The sequence below is a fragment of the Pterocles gutturalis genome, unplaced genomic scaffold (assembly GCF_000699245.1).
Source record: "Pterocles gutturalis isolate BGI_N339 unplaced genomic scaffold, ASM69924v1 scaffold4553, whole genome shotgun sequence".
Classification (NCBI taxonomy): domain Eukaryota; kingdom Metazoa; phylum Chordata; class Aves; order Pterocliformes; family Pteroclidae; genus Pterocles; species Pterocles gutturalis.
Window position 1 is genome coordinate 2556 of NW_010120217.1, and position 26626 is coordinate 29181.

Below are 26626 nucleotides of genomic sequence, written 5' to 3' on the forward strand. Positions count from 1 at the left end.
TTGGCTCAGGCAAAATAATGCAGGTGATTTGGCAAAGCAAACCTGCCACGTCTCTCGGAAGAGAAATTTTGCTGTCAGACTGACTGTCCGAAAGTATTTGGAAGGGCTTTTTGGACTTAGAAAGATTTTGGAAAGGCTTAAGTCATTTTAAATACTTAGGTCTGCGGGGGGATGTTTTGGTAGTGGTGGGGGAACTTGGTTGCTTTGTTCTTGTTTTCCTTTACTGCTTACACTAAGGGAGAGGAAGTGTGATCCACAGTAAATGACTAATATGTGTGTGTTCTTAGTTTCCCCTACCCTTGCTCTGAATTAATAATGGAGGAAAGGAAGTCTAACTTTGGTGTAAAGAGGGCTATGTAAATTTGTTCTTGAACAATGTAAAGAGTAAATGAATTTCTTTTGTCGTTAATTATCTCCTATCCTGGTCTGCCTAGGCAACAATGGCAGGTGAAGACTGTGTAAGAAAACGCCAGTCTGGCTCTACTGCAACCTGCAAGACCCCTGAGAATGAAGAAACGCAGAAGAGATCTGAGAGTGAGAGGTCATTTCAAAACTCAAGCAATGGTGAGATTCTTTCGCTTGGGATGTGATCTCTGGCATGTGATCTCCTCTAAGGTGTCCTTTCAGGCTCACGGCTCTTGCCTCTTCAGTGTTTCATTTCAGTTTTGCTGCTTGTAGAAAGGCTGCGAAGGCAGAGCTCCTTGTTTACCAGCTACACTTCTTCAGGAGGTTTATGTTGTTTGGAGCACTGTCCCGCACAACTTTCCCTCAAGGGCTATGTACTGCTGTGCTTGCAGGGATCTAGAGTAAAGAAAGTGCCTAACAGCTACAAGACAAATGTGTGTGATGAGGAGGAGAAACTTTAATGCTGTAAGTTTGTCAAATTCTTGACAAGAATTTGGAATGATCCTGGTAAACGCTTTTTCTGGGGACTTCATCTTGCTTTCTTTACAAGTGACTGTGGCTTCCTCAAGGTTGAACACAATGGTCTTTAACATCCCAGGCTCAGCTGGTGTATCCAACCTGATTGACAGATGAAGGTAGGATGCCACAAAGAATGATTCTCTGCTCCTCTGGGGCTCTGTTAATGTCGGAACAACTCCCTTCTATCCAGTCACAACCTTGGCTGCTGTAAAATAGAACAATAAACAGTTGGGTTTGTATTCATTTATATTGTGGTCACCTAAAAGTTAGGTGGCTTATAGTGGCTTTGTGGAAGGCTCACTGCTGCCTGTGTCCTGTCCCTTGATTTGGTGGGACAGTTGTGTGGCAGCTTGAGTGGTTTTGCCTGGGGACTCTGTGGATGCTGTGACTGTCTCTGATTCCTGGGTTACGCTGCACCATATTCCAGCCCAGTAATAAGGAGTTTAGTGATGAGATTGCAGCTTGTTTCTCTTTGGGAGATGGAATAAGCAAAAAGCTAAACTAGTTTATAGCAATGTGCCACATGACTGTAAGTTCCAAAACCCTGGTGCCAGTGACTTGAGAAGATAATTCTCACTGGTGTATATATACTTCTGAATATTGTCAGTGTTTCATAATACATCTTTCAATTGAAACAGGAGTTGGAGCAAATTTAAGTTTAGGACAAGTCAAATTTCTTCTTGCAAAAAATATGTTGGAGAGAAAGCCATCCCACAAACTACTTAGACAACTGGGATTTTAAGCTGCTAGTGATACCATTGTTTTAATTGAATCAAATGGGACTGTTACGTTAATGCTGTTTTTTGGAAAACTGCAAGGAGTTGATGGCTACTGGAAAACAGTTAGGATGGGTTTAGGAGCAGACTTCTACCTCTTTATCTATGGAAACACCTTAACTGTTATGCATGAATTTGAGTTCTTGCAAGCTTGTGGGTAAAGAATAAATATAGCTGTGGTAATTAGCACTTGATAGGTGGGTGTGCCTGTCGTGAGAAGCCTTTCATTTTAATACCTCTGAGATGTGCCATGATGTCACTGCAGGTGAGATAACTGGGTGCGAACCGAGATTCTGTTGTAGATCTCTTGTAAGTGTACTGTGCTTTCATGTATGTACATGTGCCTGCTGGGTTGGCTCTAGAACAATACAGTGTGTTTAAATACGGTACAAACTGCAGTGAAGGACAGCAAGGACAGCGGGAAGGAATCCTAGTTAGTTAAGGCTTGGTGCCTCCTACCTTCCGAGGTTGCTGCCAATTCAGCAGAAGTGTCACAAAGATGTTTAACAGTTACCCGTTTCTGCAGACTCTTTGAGCAGCATGGTGATGGGGACAATAGGAATGCCACAGGGAGGTAGGAGGCAGGAGTCTGATGCCTGACTGCATTATAGGCCTGGAAGGAAGATGCATCCCTCTGGTCAGGAATTCCTCAGTACAGGGGGGTTAGCTCAGAATCTCTGTGGCACAAAGCTTGAAGTGTGACAAAGTTGAAGTGTTCACATGTTCCAGATAGCAGCCTCTTGTGGTCCAGTATGCTTGCGTAAATACGTAGGGATTTCTGTGAAAGCACAGCTGAGGTGGAAGAATTTCTCAAAAGGAGTAGCCATAGACTTCTTTTCTCATTTTCTTTCTGTCCCAGCCATTTGCTTCTAAATAGCTGTTTCTAAGGCATTAGTCCTGATGTATACAAAGGCAGAATGAGGCTGCTCTGTCTTTATACTTTCACATCTTAGCACTGGGTGTTGTGTTGAATTTTAGGCAAGATGCATGTTTGTTGCAGTCAAGGGATTCTAGACAAGTCAAGACAGTATGTTGTCTTTGTAGCAATTATTTCTGTAGAAAAATTAAATCGCTAATTTGATTTCCCACCTTTGATCCTCCCTGATTAGCAAACCCAATCTGCTTTTTAACTTAAGAGTTAATCTGTCAAGGGACAATTGACTTGTTTCCAGAAGTGTGTGAACTTTCTACAGAAGCTTCTAGGCCATTAATCCATTCTTTATTAAAACTCAAATGCATTGCCTGATTTGAAATTGCTTGGAAGAATAATTTTAATCCATATATTGGCTTTAGAGCTACATGAGGTCTGACTATTTCGTTTGTATAATTTAGGTTATTTTTTTCCTTGCCTCATCAATTCTGCCGAAAACTGCCTCATTGCTTGCTGAGTCCTAAGACTGGATAGTTTGTATTCAGGTACCCCCAAATTTGTAGCAATGTGGAAATATTTATAGTTTTCAGATTGCCAGAAGAATTCTTCTGTCCTTTGATGTGTATCTTGTAATAATTCAACTCTAATTTCGCTTTGACAGGGTAGCTGAACTTCAGTGTCATGTATCACTTCTCCTTGAGTTGGCTCCAGTGTCATAATTAAGCAACTAATTTCGTCCTGGCATAGAGTGAAGAGGTGATCTAGGCAGCAATAATCCCCTATCAAAAGCCGGGCTTCCTTAATAAGATTAGTCTTATATGTTTTCATCTGGAGATACATAAATAAATATGAAACTGTTCTGTTTAATGGGATATTGATATTGGGCAGTACCAGCTGCAGGAAAACTAACCTGGAATGAGCGTAATAGAAACTGCGTGGGCAGCTCTTAGAAGGTTAGAGAGGACGTGGCACTTGAGCATGTGTCTGAGTGCCTCTAAAATGCTAAGATTAGACCATCTAAAACAGTAAACTGGTGGTTGTGGAGTCTGCCCTTGTTTCCTCAGAAATCAGAAAAGGATTAGAAGTGTCTCCAGAGACTAATCTGCAAACAATCTGTGTATCATATCTTTGTTTGGTGTGAGTAAGCCTGTTTGGTAATGCTGATCTTAGAAAGGCGTTGTTATCTTCCAACCAAGAGGTTACTATTGATCATTCTCAGTACAAAAGTTCATAAAGCTGCATGAATTGCGTGTCCCTACTGTAGGAGGCGGGAGCTTTGAAACAGGGAACAATTTGGAAAGCTTTTAAGGTTTGCTGTCTGACTCACAGCAATAAATGTTCATTGTATCAACAGGCTATTTCTTACAGATTAATGAATTTGGGATTAAGCTGCTTGAATTGAGTTTCTTGGATGTGTTTCAGGGAGATGGATCAAACAGAGCTGTCTTGTCTGAGAATATGTGGAGTCTGGTAATTCTAGCCTCTCATGTTTTGCACCCTGTGGGTTTGAAGAAGCCCAAGCAGTTTCTTGTGAAGAGCCTGTGGACATGCTGGCATAACAGAGAATGCTGGTGTTTCCTCCTGCTGGTGAAGAGGCTGTTTGGGTCCCATGTCCCTGCAGAAATGACTTTTTAACTGAATTCTTTGCCCAACTGTAGTGCAGTGACCTATGGCCTGTGCATTCTTTAAGGAGATCAGCTGAGTTCTGGGAGCAATCTACTCATAACTTGCCTCTATCTGCTGAGTGGCCAAATAATAAATTACCATAAGTCAGAATAAGGCTTATTAGCATCAAATTGTTAACATATGTTGTATTGTACCAGATGTGGAAGACTTCCCCTCTTTTCAATAAATAGCCTTATCACTAGGTTGGCTTTAACATTGTTCTCCTTCAGATAATGTCTTCAGTGTTCCTAAAGACAGAGCCTTTGAATCCGGGTATGTAACAGTAACAGGAAATCCTTCTGCCTGTGTTACTTTAACTTCTTGAGGGGCAGCTTGGCTGATCAGAAAATAATGAAGATAATATTTTTAAACTCTTAGGGAAGGGCAGTACTGGGTACAGTTTGTATCTGATTTGCCATGAAGATCCTGAAGCTAAACAAATTCTGACATCATCAGGAGAAATTTCTTCTGAACCGTGAGTGGTGTGCTTGGCTGTTCGAGAAGTCTTTTTTTTTTAAGAGCATGTGGCAATAAACTGAAGTTTGTGTGCTTTTCCTAGCTTTTCTGCGAAGAGGTATTTTTGTCTTGAATGCTGTGCAGGGATTCAGATAGTGGTGGTGTCCCCGGGTTGTTTTAACTGCTCAATAATAAACCTATTGCCACAATGCAGGAACAGTTTGAGCGGCAGCGGCTCAGAGTGCTGGGCTGCAGGCAGCTTCACTGGCTGGTGAAGTCACTGCAGGCTGGAACTGTAACACTCCACACAAGCCACAGCTTTACTCAGATGACTCATTCCCACTTGTACTCTTGGTGGTAATTGCAGACTGTAGCAGTTAAATAAAATTAATATATTTTTAGCACAGTTAATTTTTGAGAGCTTGCTTCGTAGAGTGCTGGGTAGTGTCTTTACGTAGAAGCTGTTTTTGTTGGATCCCAAGCTGCAATGCTAACAGATCGTATGAATGGGACGCTTCTCTACTCATCTCAAATGTGACTTATCTGTAACGTGTACAAGAGTAGGTTGAAAAAAGGGATGATGAGATCCTTTAAGAAAGGTAGGTTGTAAATCTTTTGTGAAACTTAAGTTACTCAAGTTTTCAACAATAAAAAGCTTTCTCAGTCTTCAGGTTATCTTTTATGAGCCTCGGTTCCTATGGAAACAAAGCTGACATTTAAATTGCTCATTTATTTTTCTTCTAACTTTTGAACCTGCTTTGAGTTTGGGCTATGCAGAGGTGTTACATTCTACAAGGATCAGTTTCTGCAAGTCCAAGACAAGTGGTTAGCTTGATAAAGATCTTAATCACCTTCTTTGAGAAGGGAATACAAGTCCCATTAAGTTAAAACTTCTCCCTATGAGCAGAGCTCTTTCAAAGCCAACCCTGCTCAAGTCTCCTGTGAAATTGCTACTATTTCATACTAGCCTTCAAAGAGGATTTTCTGCCTTATGACTTAACTGTTATTTCCCATTTTCTTAAGGTGTATCCCATCTTGATTTAGATGCTAAGATGTGCTTGCTTGTGCTGTGCAGCCTTCAGTCCATTTTTGTAGTGATGTTGCAATGCCAAAGTGACACGGGGATCCAGTCTTCATTTCAGTGTCAAAGGAAAATAAAGATTTAGACTTCTCAGCAGTGTACAATTCCTTTTAGACTCAAAATCATGTGATTATTCTCATCTCGAATGACCTCACACAACATAAGTAGCAGCTTGCACAACAGAAGATGAGTGATTCAAGAAGCTGATGAGTTTGTGTTCTCTGGTATCTGCCTTGTGATGCAGCTTGAGTTTCTGGGGCGATGCAACACAGCAGAATGGCAACACAGCAGAATGAGTTGTTTTGGGATGGGTTTTCTTCTACAGGAGTCTGTTCTGGGAAAGATGCAACAAGCTTTACAGGTGGTTTTACTTTGTTATATGAGATGCGTATACTAAAGATACGGAAATATTGATTTTAAAGCCTTTTAAAAGATGCTATGTTTCTAGTCTAGGCTGTGTATATGCACTGGTGTGTGGGTGAATAAAGTGACAGGAGGGACACTGCGTACAATTTAACAATTACAACATCAGCAGGTCAGAGACTGGCCTCATTTCCTGTACAACCGCTGTATCTGTAAATTAGGTACCTGTAAAACTATATCCATTTTAAGACCTTGTAAGTAAAAAAGGGGGTTTTATTTCCAAAGTGAGCTGCTCCTGGGTAGTTTTTATAGCTGAGGCTTCAAATGACAGATTTGACAAGAAATACATGGTCAGAGCAGCAGCTATTTATTTTTAGCTTGGCTTACAAAGGAAATAGTTCAATCCCTTAAGTCTCATGTGTCCTGTTGGATGGCTTCAAGCAAACTTGATAGTCTTGAAGACTGGCAGATGGATAAAAGACACAAATTCTTACCTTTCTGCAGGAAAAGATTAGTTGTGCTTTGAGCTCAAAAGCTCTGTCTGGTCTGCTTGCTAGCACAAAGTGGTTCTTAGCATAGTAGTAATGGGGGAAGGGGGCTATTCATGCAATTGTGGAGTGGCACAGTGAGGGAGTAGAGCCATTGCGATGTTATGAAGGGGATACAGTTCTGCTTGTGGAACAACGTGAATTCTTTTTTTTTTTATTGAGGGAGACAGGGGGAGGGGAATCCATTTGAGATCAGCAAAGTGCACGAGGTGAGTGGTACAAGGGACTCTAATGGTATCTATCACTGTTCCCAAGTTCTTTTCCAAACTGCTGTTGCTTGGCAAGTGTAACAGCGTGATGAGCTTAAATGCAGAGGTAATTTTTTTGTCTTGGAGGTGAGATGCTTAGCAACCAGGAATTCTATTTTTGTAAGAAGGGATCTTTGCGTACAGCCAAAAATTCATGGTGTTAAGCAATTTCCTTGTTTGTTGCTGCATTACAAGGCCGCTAAGTAATAGGCTGGTGTTGCTGGACTGTTCATAAGTTCTGTTCGTAACTGCTTGTGTAGCAGTTTTAATAGACAAAAACTGCTTGTTTGGGAAGGGGGGAATTAATGCTGACAACTGAGCATAGCTTTGTTGGAGATAAGTTTCTCGTTTCATTAAATTATTCTCCAGTATTGGAATTGGAGTAATCTCTGAAATAGGTCTATCTAAATTTCTTACAACTGGTTGTTCCTAAGAGCACCTTCAGACTAGCATCCATCACAGAAGCACTTGCTTCTATTAAAACATTTTGTGTGCATAGGCTGCGCACACAGGAGGATGAGGCAAGGAGGCTGCATAATGAACTGTGATACTGCCATGAATGAATTGCTATGTCTTCTCATCACACAGCAGCACAACATTGACACCTCTCCTGCAGAACTGTTAGCTCATGCTTCACTGGAAATGTTACTAGAGAATCGGTTCAGGATCTTCTTTTTATAAAAGTGATAGTGTTGTCTTAAATACTACTGAACATGAAAGTTGTAATGCTAGCCATGTGTTACTGTGTAAGGTCCTGGTCTAGCTGTCATTGCCAAAGGACATGCACAAGGCAAGGTTTGTTGCTCTCTTTTCACCCTGACTGGTATTTTAGGCTGGTGGATATTGCTGCTTTTTCTTCATGTGCAAGACTCTCTGTTTTAAATAACTTTATCTTCTGTGTCATTCTTACCAGAGAAATGAAACACCAGCTGGCCTGCCAGCACTCTACCACCATTGTAGACAAACCTTGTCTTAAAGCTCAACTAATCTGAAATGTCTGATTTGTGTGTGTTCCGCGTGATGTAATAGATGTGTATAGTTCTTTATACAAAAGGAAGGTGATATCTGGGGCTCAGCTCCGTATGAGCCAATTATAAAAATCAGATTATGTTCATGGTATGGTTAGACGTGACTGTTTGCTTAAGCATTGAAACATACTGAGGAATACTGACCAATGTCTCACTTCTCCTGGGAGGTGAAAGGAGTAGGAGAGGCCAGGTTTGAACACAGAATAACCTTCCAACTTGCCATTTAGCCTGTCTTCAGAGCTGGTTACTTTATTTTACAGATAGTTGTGACTGTGACTTGGTAATGTAGAGACCTCCAGACAACTTATCTTACATCTACTTCACTGTATGTAAGATAAAGCTCTGATAAGAGATCAGCACACTTGGATATGACCTTCTAAGGGTTGTTCTAGTTGCTGCTTCAAGGCTGAATATGTTTAGGAACCTTGGGAAGATTTGCAGAGTTGCTGATGGAAAAGAAAGCTTTTGCAAATCCAGAGTGTTATCAATTGTTGACTGCCTTATAGTGCTGTGATCCTAAATGGCTGTTTAAAATACTTGATCATAGCTTATGAATTTCCTGCAGCTTAGTTTTGAATTTACTGGGACCTTATTAGAAGTTAGAAGCACTAAAGAAAAATCAGTGACCGAGCTACTGTGTATGTTGTGCTTTCTGTGTTCTCAGACATGCAATTTGCGTGGCTGAAAATGCAACTGTTAAATATTTGCTTTCCTTCCTTAGGCCGGGTTGATGTTGACCATGTGATAACAAGGAAAATGCAGCTAATAGCAGAAGCAGAGGTAAATATGCTCTAATGCTTGCTTGTGGGGAGGAGTGGGATGATTGACCCTGAATGTCTTTTGGGGAGTCACAAGTCCTGGAACACAAATATGCCTCTTCAGTCATAGCCTGAGTGCAGTGACTTCTGTACAGCCCTCTTTCTCTCCTCCTCTTCTGTTCTGACTTTGCACAAGAGGAGTGGTATTATCAAATGCAGTTCTGTCTTACTTGACCTGATAGGTTGAAGTCCTGTCCTGGTTTCAGGTGAGACAGAGTTAACTTTCTTCATAATAGCTAGTAAGTGGCTGTGTTTTGGGTTTGTGCTGAGGAGGCTGATAACACAGCAGTGTTTATAGTTGCTCCAGGACAGTCAAGGATTTTTCAGTGTCTCTGCTGTGTCAATGTCTGCAGGGGCAGGAGAAGCTGGGAGGGAGCACAGCCCCAGTGACTAGCCCAGAATTCAACCTCAGGTTTAGGATTGAGACCCAAACTGGCCACTGGTGTATTCCACATCATGCATGTCATGCCCAGTATAGAGATGAGGCTCTATCCAGAAGTGCTCTCCCTTGCTCCAGGTCATCCCCTCTTGCTCTGGGTTGTCTCTCCGGGTCACCCCTCTCTCAGGGTCTTCTCGGTCTCTTGGACACTTCGGCTCTTACCTCCATCCTGGGATTGCAGTTTTGGGACTCTCCCTGCTCTGGGATCATTAGCTGGGAATGGGCTGAGCCTTGGTCATTGGGTGGTAAACAGTATCGCTGTGTGTCACTCATTTGTACATCTGTATATATTACTATCATCATTATAATTATTTCAAATATTATTGCAGTTTAGTTATTAAATTGTTCTTTTCTCAACCCATGAGTCTCTTTTCCCTCACCACTTTATTCTCTTCCCTGTGCCCGGGAGGGGGAAGGGTGAACGGTGAATGAGCAGTTGTTGCGGTGTTTGGCTGCCAGCCAGAGCTTCAAAACCACAACAAGTCCGAAGATAAGAATGAACTTTGAGGCCTGTAAATAAAATGGATCTTCCCTCACCACTGGTTTTTGGCAGTATGATTATCAGCTAGACTGCTTGCATGTTTAGAAATGCTTTGTGTCCTGCTATCCATTGGATAAAGGGTAGCGTGAAGCCTGTATCCCACAGCTGCTGTTGCCCTGGCTGTGGAGGTGACCTTCCTGAGCCTTGGTCCCGCTCGTTTTGTCAGCAAGCAATAGCCACAAAGAAAACAGCACTGGGTATTTCTGACATCATCTGCATTTATGTACGCTGCCATTGTTTTAGCTTATGTTAAGGTGATTTATGCCCAAATTAAATGAAGTTAGCTAACAATGAACTGCACCCTCCTTGCTAAACATTGGTTTGTAGCATGTGCGTGTTCTTCAGGGCAAATCGCCCTGCACTCTTGCTTCATCTTATTGCAGAGAATTCTATGGTAAAGATGAAGTAATCTAGTTGTGCCACCCTGATGTGACTATTAGGGAGTGCATACTTATAAGACTAAGAAAAATATCTTGCACCTTTGAGGCGTTTCCCTGTTTAAAAGTCTTTTTATCACCTTTATAGGCAGTGTGTAATTTATAATAGATATAACTAAAGTGTATTTAAATGTCTTCTGCAAAGGGCGTGCTGTTGTTTGTGTTGAAACTCCTAAAATTCAGCACATGCAGCTGTATAGGTTCCAGGTTCTGGGGAACCCGGTTGCAAGGGGACAACTTGATCTTGGATTTCTTTCTTCAGGACTGTCTCTTGTTTCTAAATTTTTTTTTTTTCTGGCCACCAGCTTTGAGACACGCTATTGTGTAGACAAAGTGGTTTCTTATCTGCAGAGAGAATTGAAGAAAACCAGCAGTGGCACTTTAATTACTGAAGTTTCTCCCCAAAACACGGGGAGTTCAGGTTTTAAACCCTGGGTTAAGCAGCTTGCAAATTTGTTTAAAGTTCCTCAGAGCTATAATAACAGCTATAAGGCTAAGTAAAAACCTCCATCTACTGCAAAATTCATGAGAATTCCTGGAGTGCCTGACCCTTTTGTTGTGTGAACCCCTGAACAAAAGGTTGGGTTGCAGTTTACTTTTTAGGTGATAGGTGTCTGAGGTCTAGACAGATGCTTGACTTCTGAAAAGTGCTGATCACTGACAACTTCCAGTGATTCAAAGGTGCTAGGTGTTATTTGAAATAGAATGACATCATACACCCGCAGTCCAGTCAGAAAATCTAGGCCTTTGTTCATCCTAGACTGAGTTGGGAATGGTGTGTTTTGTCACTTGGTCCGGGCTGGATGTTGTCTCTTTTCAGTGACTGAAATTACTAAATCTGTTAGAATGAGTAAAATGCTGGGGACCTTTTGCAACATTATAAGTAAACTGCAGGGTTGCTTACCTCAACTTTCTCGGACTTCTTATCAGTTATTGGCCAGCTTCTGGCTGTCATAGCATTCTTTTCATACTTTTTGTTTGGTTTTTGTTTGTTGTGGTTTTTTTTAATGATCTGATTCTGCTGTTTCAAACTTAATGGTGACAGCTGAGTGACCTGCCCAGTTTCTTGTCTGAAACTTCAAGCATACTTTATGTTTAAGTACTCTCTGGGGGAAGCTACAACAAGGCCATCTGTGTATCCAGCCCCTGTCAGAGTGAAGACTGGTGGGAGGTGCTTTCTCTGAACTTCCATTTCTTTGGTGACTTGGTGGAATGCACTTGGGCTATTGAGCACTAACAGTTACTCTGGCAATTCCTCAAGAAGACTGCCCTTTGAGTGGCAGTAGTAATAGTTGATAATATAGCACGATTGCTGTGCAGTTTAGTTGTACAGAATTAAAATTACTGTAAGATCTACGCTTTGGTTGTGTCGTTTAATCTAACAAGAATTCATGCCCTGCTCTTCCAATCCAAAGGTGCAGATGTTGATGTTAACCCTGGAGGGTTGTGTTTGGAGGAGGCAAACTCAGCAGAGTGCTAACTGTAAAGGAAAGAGGTGGTTCAAGGAAATAATTTCTGTTAAACTCTTGCTGAGAGGAGATTGACCTGGGAAAAAAAGGGAAAAAGCTTTAAATAAAAGGGCAGGTTTTGGTAGGAATGAATAGTGCTTTTTTTGGCATGGAAATTGGAGTGCTCTCAGAAGAGCAGGAATTTCTATTTGACTTTTTTTGGTAGGGATATGTGCATGCACGCTCTAAAAGCAGGCTGTGCCAGAGAGCACTGGTGTCTTCTGTTACAGGTTGTAGTTCCAAAGTACTCAACTAATGTTTTTCTACTGTTTTTAAAGGAACAAATCCACATCTCTGCAAGAGACAAACCTTTTCTCTGCCTCCCAGAAAGCAGTATCTAAGAAGAGCCAGTTCCCAAGAGATTCTGTTTCATTAAGTACTGGTGAAGTTTGTTTATTCTATATTTGCAGCTGCCAAATAGGGGGAAAAATGTTTTTATGAAGTTAAATATTAATCTGTTCCTTTTCCTACTGCAGCTTGTCTTTCAAAAGATCTCTCTGGATCTGACCACTATGAAACAGGAGGAATGTAGAGTTCTGATGCATCTTGGCCTCACGGTCTTCTGGAAGATTTCAGATTGTCTTGTATTTTCTGCCATAGACTTAAACTTGCTTGGCTGTTGTCACGTTAAATGGTAGCAGTTTGTAAGAATACATAATCTATTAATATATTTTATTAGCCTCAAAGCTTTGCTTCTAGGGAGGGCTTTTTAGCTTAGTCTTTTTTTTTTTTTTTTTTGGATCTACTATATAAAATTAATCCAAGCATTCTTGGAAAACGAAGGCTGTATCATGGATGACCATTGCCCATCAGTGGAAATCGGACTCCTTAAAACACAGCTGTAGAAAGATGTCTGTGTCAGAGGCAAACATATCACTGGTGCAGGTCAGAGCTAACAGATCCCGTTTCAGTTATCTGGCTTTTCCTTCTTTTCTTAGACTTTGTTCCTGTTCCTTCTTAGCAAAACCAGTGCTGCTCCAGCTTTCTCTAGCATAATAGCTAGGCACTGAAACACAAATACCTACTGAAAATGAGCTCGAGTATAACAAATACCATTTTGAGGAAGTGGTGTTTTTGTGCACAACTTACAGACTCTTTCTTTCTCTCCTTGAAAATGGATTTCTTGGTTTTGTTACTTTTCAGTCTTAAAGATTAGAAAATAGATAGCAGTCAGGAATTCCGAAGGTGATAAGGGAATCGTGTGTTTCTAAAGTGGCTGATCCAGTAGGAAGACTAGATGAAAAAATATGTAGTTACCATGTAGGAAGACTGGGACCTTGAATCTGGAGACAAACTTGAAAAATCCAAGGCGAAGGGATGATCTGACAAATTTTGCCAGTAGGCACTTGCGTAAAAAAAACCCAAAACACAGTATGCAATTAGATTTTAAGTGATTTATTGAAGCTTGCCTATCTCTTGTGCTGAAGATTGTGCTGGCAGAGCATTCTAGAATGGATTATGGTTCAGGAACTTGGGATTTAGCTTTCAGCCATGCTTCATCACTAGGCTCAAGTTTTTGGGAAAATCATTTGGTGTCTGAGGACTTAACGTTATGGAACTGAATTCTGAGAAGACTTATAAATCACTGTCCTCTGAAGTGCCAGAAATCTTATCTTTAGATTCACAAAGTTCCTGCTGAAACGCGTGTTGCCTTTTCCTTTCCTTGAGGGAATTAATTTTCCCTGCTTTTTTCTAGGCATAAGAATAGCAGGCCACTGTGCAAATCTCAGGATCCTCTATGCATATAGAGAGTAAGAGAATTTGCATTGCAGCATAGAGCTATCCAGAGCTCAGTGTAGCAGTTTCAAGAGAAATAAGTAACTTTGAACATTTTATTATTTAGTTTCTTCCAAATGCATCTAGTTTTAAAAACACTGCCTGGGGTGTAGGGGAACAGGTCTTTCAAAGTTCATGTTATGAAACTGAATTGCAGATCCAGCTATATTGCAGACAGGAAAATACAGGAAAGAATTACATGTGCTAGTCTTCAGGCAAGACAAAAGGAATATGAAAGTGTCTTAGCATTAAACAGTCTGCCTTTTGAAGATGAATTATAGTCCTTATAACTATAACTTATTATTGGGAGGGTTAAGTAATGTTTTCCTTTCTAGAAAATAAATTCTTTATCAGGTGAAGCAAGCAGTCTTTGACCAGGGTGGCCTATGCCTTATCCACAGCTGTTTATCTCTTTTTTTTTTTTTTTTTTTTTTGGCGCTGTGTCAGCACATTTTTCCAAAAAGATGATAAAGAGGGGGATGCTCGTCAGTGGTTTTTTGTTCACCCTGAGAAGTCAAGGTGTCAAGTAAACCAGATGCTTCAGAAGTTGCCTTTGTCTAATAAAATGAGAGAAGAAAAATATGAATAGGCTAAAAATGGTGCAACTTTATCACAACTAGCTGTAATAGAGCAGATAACATGCATAAAGCCATCTGAAGAAAAGTGAGTGTAGGAGATTCAACTGGGATATCTGATCTCGTGAATTCTTGAACTTCAGTATTGCTGCCTGCCAGTTTTGTCTCACTGCTCAGTCTTAATACTTACCAATGGTACCCTGTTTCATTGCTTTAGCGAAAATTTTCTGTGCATTCTGTAATTTCAGTGGTAGTCAAAGTTTGCATCCAAACAATGGTAGCAGTGGAAGGGTAACTTTGGTCCTTCTTCCTGCACTCACTCAAGTCACTGAGATCACTTCTATGTTAATGCATGAGAACATCGATGGTGATTGCTTAGCCACAAGCATGAAGAGGTCTGGCTTTCCCTCAATAACACTAGATGGGCTAAAAGTAGATCTTACTATGGTTTGGGTTGGAAGGGACCTTAATGATCTCTAGGTCATGGGCAGGGACACTTTCCACTAGATGAGGTTGCTCAATCCAGCCTGGCCTTGAACACCTCCAGGGAGCACCTTGTACTCTAAGGATGTAACTCTGGTTAAAATTGAGAAATGTTTTCTGGGGCTTATGTATTAATTTTAACTCAGCCTTGGCACCATAAAATATGTGAAATATCTGCCACTCTGGACAGCTGCGTGGTATTTGTTGCTGGCTGCATAAAACCGTGACACATATGAAGGTCAGTATGTTTACTTTACTCCTCTCTGTTGCATCTAATAGAGAAGATAAACAGTATTCAAAGTCCTCTGGCCTGAGGTGTGTGAACAGGCCAGGATAAGCCCCCGATCTTTTCCAAGTTGGCTCCAACTGTTGGCAAATGGTACAGGAATGTTTTCTTGGTGCGTTGCTCTGCCCTGCTGAGGGATAAAAAGGAATAAAAATATTTAAGGAAAATATATCCAGAGAGTTAAGCAATTTTCTGCTCTGTTTTCATTCTATCAGCAATTGAAGCCAGCTTTCATGAAGGAAGTGGACAGTCACTTCACAGAGTTTGTGAACAGTTTGGTAGCAAAATCAGCACTCCTGGACTCCTCATCTTCAGCCTCCCTCTTCCCAGCTTCCTGCTCAGAGAAGGAACTGCACAAAGCCAAGTAAGTCAGGTTTAAGCTGTTCCTATAACAAGGCTATGTTTCCTGGAAGCCTTACTTCCTTTCTTGTCTCAAATGTTCTCCTCTTTGTTTGCAGGACCTCCAGGGCCCCTCCTGAACATGGGAAGTTCTTTACTCCCAGAAGGTCCCTCTTGGAGTGAGTAACTTAACTTGACATTTTCCATTAAATTGACTGAAAATGCCCTTGACAGCAAGCTAATTACCTTTGCTTTGAGGTAGTCTCCCCATCACCACCCATGATCTTATGTTCAAACCCCTGTGGACTGATCTGTTTAAGCTTCTCTGCTTCTTTCTAAAGATCTCTACTATAGCTTGCAGACTTCTCCACATGTAAACCTTTAATTAAAGTCCTCTCAGTACCACTGAGATTAATGGCTAATTATCCTTTGAGGATAAACTAAGGAAATGGCTGTGTAGACTGTCTCTTAAATTTGTGTGTTAACTTTAGTTTCGTGAGTTGGTCATCTTACTTCACTGTAAAATACTTTGAAAGCTAACATAATAGAGGTAGGATGCATTAAGCGAATGGCCTGATAGCATTTGAATCTCTCCCTTAGTGAGCTGTTTGAAGTGAGTCACATCAGGACAATTTACCACATGTTCATTGCTCTTCTCATCGTCTTCATCCTGAGCACACTTTTAGTAGACTTCATTGATGAAGGAAGGTAAGAATGCTTTGGAAAGACAGGCACCGGGGCTGGAAATGCTCTGCTTCAAAGTAGCAGAGGTACATGAAACTGAAGAATGGTGGAGAAAGAAGGGGGAATCCTTCCTTGGGGTGTTGTTGGAAGGGGGTTTTCAACTTGTCGTACTTAACATATATGCTGGAATTCCTGTTGAGGGAATATGGTAACTTCAAATCTCATAGCTAGATACTAGGAAAATCCTACAGGTTGGGGTATTTTGTGAGAATAATGGCTGGCACAGTTGGACCTCATAGTTCATCACAAGGCTGGCAAAAGGGAGGGGTCTTCATTGAATGTGGACTGCTCTAGCTGAATATATTTAATGAAACAGTAGCTTTCGCCTGCTTGCATTGCTTGAAGGAGGACTGTTTAGAAAAAACGTTGACTATTTCAGCAGTCCTTTCTCTGTTTAAAAATGACAGTTCTGGAACACTGTACTTGTGGTTAAATAAAAATAGAACTTTTCATTTTTCCTGGGGAAAGATCTCAAGGATATTGGCACAGCCTCCATTAAGATTGTGCTTTGCAGGTATCCGGTTGTGAACAAGACTGTGAAAGACTGCTTTCCTCACACTTGCTTGTTGCTTTAAATAGTATCTTTTTCACAAGCTGCATCCCATGTACACAAGCAGGATTACATGTTTATCTTGCTGATTATCTGATCTTCAGTGCACAAAACTAGAGCTGTATCTTGATTATAATAATTGTCCCTCTTGTCTAAGAACAGGCTCGTGCACTATTGAACATTGTTTAGCTGATCCTGACTTAATATTGTATGGACATTGGGGGAGAATAGGTATTTTCCTCTAAAATCAACTAGTAGAGCTGGATTCTCTGATTGCTTTAAAAAAAAAAAAAATCATTGCTGTGTTCTCGGGTAGATCTGATAATTTGGATCCAGTTTTAAACTGAGCCTCCACATGAGGCACAAATAAATTGTGTTGGTGTACTCTCTACTCCCTTCTCCTCTGACCTTAGTTTAGAAGAGCCACTTATGCATAGGAGTAAGCTCTGGTGACTTTGATAGCTAGTAAGGTCGAACGTCCTTTTGTTTATGTCCTTATGTTTTGAGTGTGATTAATGAACTACAGTACCTGGTGCACACCAGTTGGACATTTTTGGACTGACAATCTATTGACCCTAGGCCTTTTGGGTGACTTGTAAACTGAACACATGCAGAATGCCGACAGATTTCACAAAGCAGAATTAAATTAGGTTTGAGTGCTGGATACCTCATGCTATAGAGGTTGGGTAAAAACATCTTTAGGTGTTAAACTCCTGGGAAGAACTGATTCTTAATGTAGTAGTGATGACATCCCAGGAGTGTTCCCCAAAAGCTCTTTTGGACCCTGGTTCGGCAGTGGATCGTTTAGTCATGTGCTTGTTCTTAGCAGGGATGAGTACGCTTCAGCGTACTCTTAAAGCAGATACTGATCTTAAAGATGTGCTTAAGCCGTGTGGGATTTGAAGGTAAGCTGTGCCTGGCAGCATTGATGGCATGAGTCCTTCATCTCTTATTTTCTGGTGTGCTTGTGGGTTGTCACTTAGATGTGCCACAGACAGCCCTCTGCTTCTGAGCTGAAAATTGCCACACTGGACTGTCCAACAATTATGATCTGGAAGCTTTGTGTTTTGTAGACATTTAGTGGAGCAGAAATATTTCTAATGAATAATATTGTCTCTTTCCTTGTGCTTTCTAGGCTGGTCCTAGGATTTGATCTCTTGATCTTTGTTTTTGGAAAGTTCCCAGTCGTCTTCTGTACTTGGCTGTGCATGTTCTGTGCCACAGTTATTGTTCCATACAACCTTTTTGTCTGGTGGGCCCAAGGCTATTGCAGCTCCTCCCATCGTGTAATCCACTCCCTGTTTTATGTGATGTTGCTCACACTCTTCCAAACAGCTGGACTTGGAGTTGGACCAACCTATATTGCTGTATCATATGCCCTGCCTCCAGCTTCCCGTTTTATTGTGATACTGGAACAGGTAGGTCCCAACCCGGTATCTTTGGTTATATTGAGTCTTGTTTCCAAAATGGAAAGGGTCCTTTTTCCTAAGGAGTCAGATGTTGCTTTTATTCATTAAATTAAGCCAGGGCTGTGGATGGAGTTTGTCAAGACAGACTTATATGCGGTGAGTCTAATGTGAAAAAGTAGATGGTAAACTCCATTTTGACCTGGAAGACACTTGGGTTTTTACCCTGTATTTAAGATTTTACTGTGGATTTTTTCTGAACGTATTTCAAGGCTGAAATTCCATTTGTTTCTAGTTGTCTTGTGGATGCTAAATGCTTAAAACCAGTTTTAAGAACCTATTGTGCCATAGTTTCTAAGCAAGCTGTAACATTCCTGTTTAAAAAAAAAAAGGCCAAGTACATAGCCAGCGAGTGGTTCCTGTTTTGCAATCTGTTCCAAAGAAGCAACTGTCTTTGTCCTGTAGTCAGAACTTTATTGCAGGTGGAATTTTCTTTTTCAGGGGAAGGGGGGGAAGAATGCAAGAGCATTCTGGTCAGGCCGTCGGGTTAAAACAAGGATGTTCAGAGATGAGTGTAGGCTTGAAGAAGTAACTTTGGACTAGCCCTCCTTTTGGTCCTTCAGGGAGTATTTATGTGTGGCATCGCCTTATTCCAACATAGTGGTAGTTGCTGTAAACACATCTAACTTCAAGGCATCAGCTTCCTAAGACTGAAGCATACTGGCCTATTGAAATGGATAGGGTTTTTTTTGCTTCAGTTTTAAGTTAATGTTAATTGGCTAGTGGCTTACTGGTGTGATTTGGAGTCCTGGGGTCCTGTAAGCGCAAATGAGATGTGTTTTGACTCTCCTGAGTCATGATTCACCTGCAGTGTTGTAAAGTCACGTCAGTTAAACAGGCTTGTGGGCAGAGGAAGCAGCTCTTTCCTTGTAAAAGGGGTAAATTGGAGAGAAACCAAGATGTTGAAGGTGTTGCCTCAAAATGCTTGATCCAGTCTTTATTGGGAGGTTGAGAAAGTAAGAATATTAAACTGATATGCTGTCGGTCTTGCAGGTTCGTCTTGTTATGAAGGCTCATTCATTTGTCCGGGAGAATGTACCCAGAGTCCTGTCCTGTGTAAAGGACAAGTCCAGTGAGTAACTTGCCCTACTATTTTGGCAGCAGTGCTTAACCAGCTCTTGTTTTCCTTCCTTTGCCTTGAGCTAGCCTCATGAATTGGAGAGAGAGGATTTGAGTAGGTGACTTTGGATGATGAGGCTCTAGGCTGGCCTTCTGCACTGTAATTTCAGCCTGAACCTTTTCATTCAGTATTAGGGAATGAGTTAGGCTGTTGTTCAGGTCTAAGTCATGTCTGTGTCTTAGGTCTTGCTTCAACAGGACTCCGTATTTCTGCTTTTAGGAGAAAAAGGTGTGCAGAGGCTGCCTGCACACCCCCAGTTCAGTGCTCTAGTTGAAATTACAGCAATTGTAGAAGCACAGAAGCTCTTTCAGCAAGGTGTGCCAGAGCTGAACATGAACCCACATGTTAACAACCTCACCTTCCCTAGGAGGGAAGGAAATGGGAGATAACTACCTGTATGCCCTACCTGTTAGTCATCCTCACTTGCTTCATGGGGGCAACTCCATCTGATAGGTCTGGTTTGGTTTAGTCTCTGCAAATCCTGCACCTTTAGTTCCAGAGTGAGGTTTTTTGAGTTGGTAAGGGTTGTATGTTGTTAAAGGGTACTAGGGAAACCAAACTGTCAATAAGCAGAAAGATTGCAGTGTTCTTTTTTCTCCCTCTCTTCCAGGCACAGTACCTATTCCCAGAATTTCTCAATACCTGTACTTCCTCTTTGCTCCTACCCTCATCTACAGAGACAACTATCCCAGGTAATGTGAGCAACACCAATAGAACATTAAAGTAGTCTAAAAACTGAAGCCAACATCAAGCATCAGTAGATGTGGTCTATTCCATTTATGAGTTAGAGTTTTCGTAAAGATGTGGTTAAGGCAGTAACCGGGCAAGGGCAAGATCATGAAAACTCACTTTAATACTAATAGTATTTTGACTTTACAGTTCTGGTTTTATTTCTTTGGGAAATGCACTTGAATTGAAACAAGTTAAGAACTTGCTACTGAATATCTAGTGACACAGTTCCTGCAGTAGCCTTGTGTGGTATTTTGTGTGGTGCTAATAAGCAGCCCTGCCTCTTGAGTTTGAGGAGGTAGGCTGAAGCCTTTAAAACTGGGAACTCCCAAACTTTTCCTGTACTTTGCTGGGTTGCGCTTTGACAGTGTCAGCTCAGCAGTCCTTTACATGACTACTGGGCAGATCACCACCTCCTACGGAATTGCAAAATGCTGCCCTCCAGATTATTTTCCATTTATGGAATTGCAATAGTTGTCCTGCTGTAGTTGAAAGCTGAGGAATCAGCAATTTGGGCAGACATCTCCTGTTGGATGTCAGGAGACTAAGAACTCTGGAATTAAAGCAGGTTTTTTTCAGAGTGTAGGTCAGTAAAATCAATAATTGAAGGGAGGTTTTTGCTGCTTTGAGGTCCTATTTAGATATGATATCATGTGTTCTGTTTTCCTAGGAATCCTGTGATAAGATGGGGCTACGTAGCTACCAAGTTTGCACAGGTGAGTAGTACAGCTTTCTGAAGAATGCACTTTTGGAGATCATCTAGACTTTGTTGTTAAAACAGTTCTCCCTTTGGCATTCAATCACTGTTTACTTGGTGTGGGATTAGCAGAAAATAATACTTTTTAATGACTAAAAAAGAAACAGGGATCTTGCTGAGCCAATGGTTGTGTCCAAAGGAAAAAAAATAGTATATCCTTGCTTAAACAAGCCTTTAGACTCCATTCCATACAAACAAAAGCTGTGTGTATCTGTGTGTGTGGAGCGATGCCCGTGCTCTGTCCCTCTTTCTTTACATGGATGATGTACTGTAATGCACTGGCACAGCTACCTGTCTGCAGATATTCAGACCAATTTCAAAATAATGAGACCTGGAGTCCAAATCTTCAGTGCTTATTTGAGCTTAAGGTTGACCTCATCTTCACGTTTCTGGACATGAGCTTCAATAGCTTCTTGTGGATGCGTTGCCAAGTAATGGCTTTGCGCGATTGAAACTTTCACTGTCACACAATGCATTCATGTTTTAAAAAGCAAAACGATTAAAAAAACCCCAAAGCATGAAAAGGCCTTTGGCTGCTTGCTTTTTGACAAAAGAGGGTGACAAAGCGCACTCCTGGCTTATAGCAGTCACAGTATTGAAAGCAGAGGCTTGCGTTTTGACCTCAACTTCCAGAACATGAGTTCAAGAGCCAGAGAAGGGCTGAGGTGGTTTGGCCTGTAAACATCTTCAGGGTAAAAGAAAAGTAAGTTTTAATATTGGATTTAACTACAGTAAATGTTTTTCAATTGTTTCTGTGCTTGTCTTGGACCTAGATCACAGGGTACTTTCCCCACTTACTTTGGCATTGGCAGAAATCATTTGTGTCATAACTTCTGAGTTGAGAGAACTAGGAGACACAGCTGCTGAGGTAAAAAAGACAAGTTGATTTTGCTCCTGGCTGTCAACGTGCTACAGGGATGGCTGTGCCTTACTTGCTGCCTGGACCCTGAGGGAGGTTTATTAGCAGCAATGTAAAATAAATTATTTTGACTTGTGTTGGCAGCTGTTGTTCCTCTCCTAGAGCTGTCAAGTGCTGATGTGTTAATTGTGCATTTCTCTTACAGAGTCAGACTTTTTGTTTGTGTTCCAGGTGCTTGGTTCACTTTTCTATGCCTACTACATCTTTGTGAGACTCTGCATTCCTCAGTTCCGCAACAGTAGTCAAGAAACCTTCAATCTTCGAGGGCTGGTCCTCTGCATCTTCAATTCCATTCTGCCAGGTACGGCCCAGATTCACAGGTGACTGTGTCTTTGTGGAAGAGGCAGAAGGGAGGGAAAGTCGTTCATATGAGATGCATTTGTGACAGGCAAAATCGGCACAGGAGGTCTTGTGGGCTGACTTCAATGTTAGGGTGTTAAACTTTAGAGTCAGCAGCACAAAATAAAAGATTGGGTTTGAATTTAACTGTCTTAAAAGTTAAGTTCTAAGCTCTGTGGCAGCCTTGCTGTTACCCTCTGGGGTAAGCATGACCTGTTGCGGTGAGAAGCTGAAAAGCTTTTACTCTATAGGTAGCACAAAGCTCATATGTCAGTGCCTATAAGAACAGTCTTGACTGTGTTGCGTGTTCTTGCTTATAGCTGAGAGAAAATACTACAAAACTAGTCTGAATCTACCTTGTTTCTAGGTGTACTGATTCTCTTCCTGGTATTCTTTGCGTTCCTTCACTGTTGGCTTAATGCATTTGCTGAGATGCTGCGCTTTGCTGATAGGATGTTCTACAAGGTAAGAAGCAGAAGTTGCAGTTTATAAAGCAAACTTTATAACGCTTCTAAAATTCATTTTCCTAATGAAAAGGAAAGAGGATGAAACTGAAGATTTTTTTACGAAACAAAGCATCCACAGGGTTTTGCTTGTCTTACGCTGTTGGGGCTTAAGTTTGTTGCTGTGCTGTAGAACAGATATGATTTCTGCTTGACAGTCTGAATTGTTTTTAAGGTAACAAAAATGCAAACCTGTGCACAGAGCTGGCCACCAGATCTACCCAGTAGCTCTATTAGCACTCTTTATTCTTTTGTCATATCAGCCACAGCAGTTTGGAATAAAACCAAACTTTATACAGAGCAGAATATTGAAAGTGCAATGGAATGCATTATTTTGTTCTGCAACTTATGATATTAGGTTGGTATTATTATCAATATTTTTCAACTTGGTATCACAGAAAAGACCTGTAGAATGTTTTATGCTTAATTAGTTTTATGCTTAATTAGATTTATACTCTTTAAACTGTGCTTTCAGGACTGGTGGAACTCCACTTCCTATGCAAACTACTACCGAACCTGGAACGTGGTAGTACATGACTGGCTCTATTACTATGCCTACAGGGACTTCCTTTGGGTGAGTAACAAGCAACTGTATTCTTGTTGTTAATTAAATATTTAACCACAGAGCAAGACAGTACATGCGTCAAGATGCAGCAACAGTGTCCATTAAGAAGCACAAAAATGTCTTGCCTCGGCTGTTGTGGGTAGCCACTGTGCTTTTTAGAGATCCGTTGCTCGTTTCCAAGTCCTTAGTGTGTGGAAAATGTGGGTCTGAGATGTAGGAGTGTAAGGATTGACTCAACAGTTTGAACTCGTGTTGTACTATTCTGACAAGCTCTGGCAGATATGTCATGAGTGGGCTCAACCTGGGTACTTACACAGGAGACCAGAAATATGCCTGAAGAAAAACACCTAAAATCCAAGCTACTCTGTGAAGCACTTAGTGTTTCATGTATGCCTCTTGGCTGGAGCAGGCACTGCCTATCTCAAGTTAAAAAAAAACAACAAAAAAACCCCAAAACAAAAAAAAACAAACCACAAAATAAACCAATGTTGATACAACCAAACTAAAAACATAGCAGAGTAGCTTATAATACTTGCTATTCTCCTCTCTTGCAGTTTTTTGGTAAGAAGTTCAAAGCAGCAGCTATGCTGTCTGTCTTCACGGTGTCAGCTGCTGTGCACGAATATGTTCTGAGCATCTGCTTCGGATTCTTCTATCCAGTTCTCTTTTGCCTGTTTATGTGCTTTGGAAGTAAGTTCCCAGGAGAGAGCGAGTGGGTTGTGGGGTTTGTGGCTCTTGTTATTGTTTGGTTTTGTTATTTTATTTTTTTTTTTAAAGAAGCATGCTTTGCTATTCTGGTGCAAGTTATCCTTCAGGCACTCATTTCTTGTCCAAGAGTTGCAATTGTGGGTCCAAACTTTGAGCTATTTGGATGCAAAAATCCATTCACAATAGATACATGCATACACATAGTGGGATTTGCAAGTGTGGGACTTGGATGAGCAAAGTATGAATGGGGAGGAGGATGGAGAGAGAGAGACTGCTGTTCATGTGACAGTGTGCATATTTTAATAGCACTGCTTCCTCTTTGCCAAGCCTTAGTTGAATTGCTGCGTGTCAGCGGGCTGGAAGTCTTTTCCTCTTTAAAGTCATAGTGTAAGACAAGTGTTACTTTACTACTGCAGCAAGGAAGAGAGCCTATTTAGAAGTTAGAGCTCTTGTGTTTCCTTTTGGAGATAAAATGAGTTAAAGGGCTCTAATAAACTCTAGGCCACCTCTACCAGCATGTCTTGGTCACCAGCGTAACTAAAGTAATAATGATCCCCAGAAGCATACAGCTGGGCCAGCTTGTTGGCAAACTTATTGGAAATAAATGTCAGAATAAACACATTTGCTCTACTGCCAAGCGTGATCAGATTTTCTTGCACTGTACAAACCTCATGGAGCAGCCTTGTTGCTGCAGAGATGAAGTGAAGGGAGGGAAAGATCCAGTGAAATCAGTCAGTCTTTGATTCTTTAATCCAGAGTTTGTTTGTGAGCAGTGCTTCTCGTTTCACCTCTTTCCAGTGCTCTTCAACTTCATCCTTAATGACCGGCGGAAGGGGCCCATCTGGAACGTGATCATGTGGACGTCCCTCTTCCTGGGCCAAGGTGTCATCATTTGTCTCTACAGCCAGGAGTGGTACGCCCGCCAGTACTGCCCCGTGGAGAATGTGAGTGGCTGACCTTTCCTGTGGGATAACCGACCCTGCCAGTGGCTGGGCCTTTCTTGCTGTGGGGACCCAGTGGCTGGGCCTTTCTTGCTGTGGGGACCTGGCAAAAGTTAAATGATACGAGCCCTTCTGGCAGCGTGCTGTGTCAGTTCATTGGGAGTTATTTAGTCTAGGAACTGTAGATAATCTAGGAAAGCTTTTTCTAACAAAAGTGCTTTCATGAGTGCTCTTTGTATGCTGATAGTTTTTCACCACTTGAAACTGAGGATGTTTTTCTCCCCATTTCTGAGGACATAAGCCACTACTTGAGAGTACACTAGGTCATTCAGGCTTTGTGAATGGAACTGCAGCACTTGGCCAATGAAGTCAGGAGAAACTTTTCTAGGAGGCCCGCAAAAACTGAGGCTATTGTGCCTCTCCCAAGCTAGAGTGGGTGGCAGTGAGAATTGGTTACCTATAAATGATCAGTTTGGGGTTTCGTTGGTTACTTTCTCTGACTTATAACTCATTTTTTTGGTACCAGATTCTGTTCTGCCTAACTTCTTGCTGTCCTAATTGATTCCAGTTTTAACTGAAGATATCATCAGGCAAACTCTATAAGTTTGATCCTCCTCAATTAAGAGTTTGCCATTGTAAACGACTGGCTTCTTGATGTGATATGGTACTAGGCACAGCATTTACCTGATGTGTCGAAACTGGGGGTAAGGTGGGTGGCAGGCAAACAGCTTGTGGCTGTAGCTACGCTTCCACACACTGTTTAGCGAGGATAAGAATAGGGTTGTGGGATGTGAAAATGTGATTTGATCTTTCCTGTTAGGGAAGTTTGACTTCAGCAGACCACACCGCAGCTGGTGCTGTTTGCCTCCGACTAACCTGCTGCCTCTCCATGTTTTGCAGCCCACGTTCCTGGACTACTTAAAACCACGCTCATGGTCATGTCACATGAAGATGTAAAAATGGTGTGCTCTGGCCTGTCATCACAGAAAATTGGAGTTGTCCTCTGAGTATTTGGACCAATGACCTAACTCACTATGGACTTTTTCTAAGGGAAGTTGTGCCTCTTGATCACTGGGGAGAAACTGTAATTTTTTTTAAACATTACTGAAGCAAGCCAGTTGACCTGGATTGTAACAAGCTTCATAGGCAGCATCTGCTACATGCTGTCCCACTTTGAGCCATTTCCATGTCAGTAAAACATCAAGCTGAAGGTGGCGTCTACTGGAATCCTCCTCATCCAGGGGTTCCCCCACGTTGCTGCTCTTCTGGACAATAGTCTAGTCAGATTGTTACTAGCTCATTGTTGGCATCCGTCCATCTTCCTCAGCCATCCCTTTGCAATTTTTTTTTCTCCCTTTTGGTAATGGGATGTCTACAAAGCTTCTGTTCTTTGTGATCCTGTCTGCCGCTGTGATGCAGACAAGTGGCAGAGCAACAGGGTATTTGCCTCCTTGCTCTCTGCAAATAGCCAAAGTATTCCCGGATGGCTTTGAACCATGTTCTGTGTATGTTGGCTGTATACGGATTTAAAATGGGCAGAGGAAGAGGGCATTGTCAGTTTACTTGTGGCTGCATTGGAGAATCAGGTTCAGAAGCAGGGCACAGTGTGCGCAGTCTTTGTGTGACTTTTTACACTGAAAGTCTGTCTGCTCTGTATTCATTAGGTTCCCAACTGACTTTTAGAGTTTTTGTTCTCTGAAGGCCTTGGTGACTTGAATAGTTTTTCTTCTAACTTTTCTTTTCTCTTGCTCCAGATAATCAATTCTTTTAACACAATTAACTTGTAAAACAGCTTTTGCTTTAATTTGGCGGGTGCTTTAAGGTATACAAGTTGTTAAGGCTTTCTTTAGTGCGAAGGATTCAAAATGCTATGACCCAACTGTAAGAAAATGCAATCAACGTCGGAGGTACATAGCGCACTCTCACCTGAAATGGCTGTGCCCAGTTCAGTACGCCAGCACGTCCTGGTGCCTCTTGCCCGTCTGTATTGTAGCAGCTTCTGATGCTGTCGGTGGGAGATGAGGATTGACCCCGTGGATGGAGTCAGAGCTGCTTTCTCATCTGCCCGTGTCTGCTTGTGTGTCAGTGGGGACAGCAGGTGAAGGTGGGTTTCCTGGGTGTTG

General features: G+C 41.6%; 1 protein-coding gene across 1 annotated transcript; it reads left to right on the forward strand.

The window, feature by feature from the left end:
* Positions 1-435: 435 nt before the first annotated feature.
* Positions 436-25772, forward strand: SOAT1 (sterol O-acyltransferase 1). The gene is made up of 15 exons (XM_010076803.1): positions 436-564; positions 8682-8740; positions 15039-15187; positions 15282-15341; positions 15763-15870; positions 17592-17874; positions 18916-18994; positions 19653-19734; positions 20442-20487; positions 21619-21748; positions 22154-22251; positions 22765-22863; positions 23409-23544; positions 24361-24506; positions 25404-25772. The coding sequence occupies exons 1-15, from the start codon at positions 441-443 to the stop codon at positions 25458-25460; spliced, it is 1656 nt and encodes a 551-aa protein (XP_010075105.1). The 5' UTR covers positions 436-440; the 3' UTR covers positions 25461-25772.
* The last annotated feature ends 854 nt before the right edge of the window (positions 25773-26626 follow it).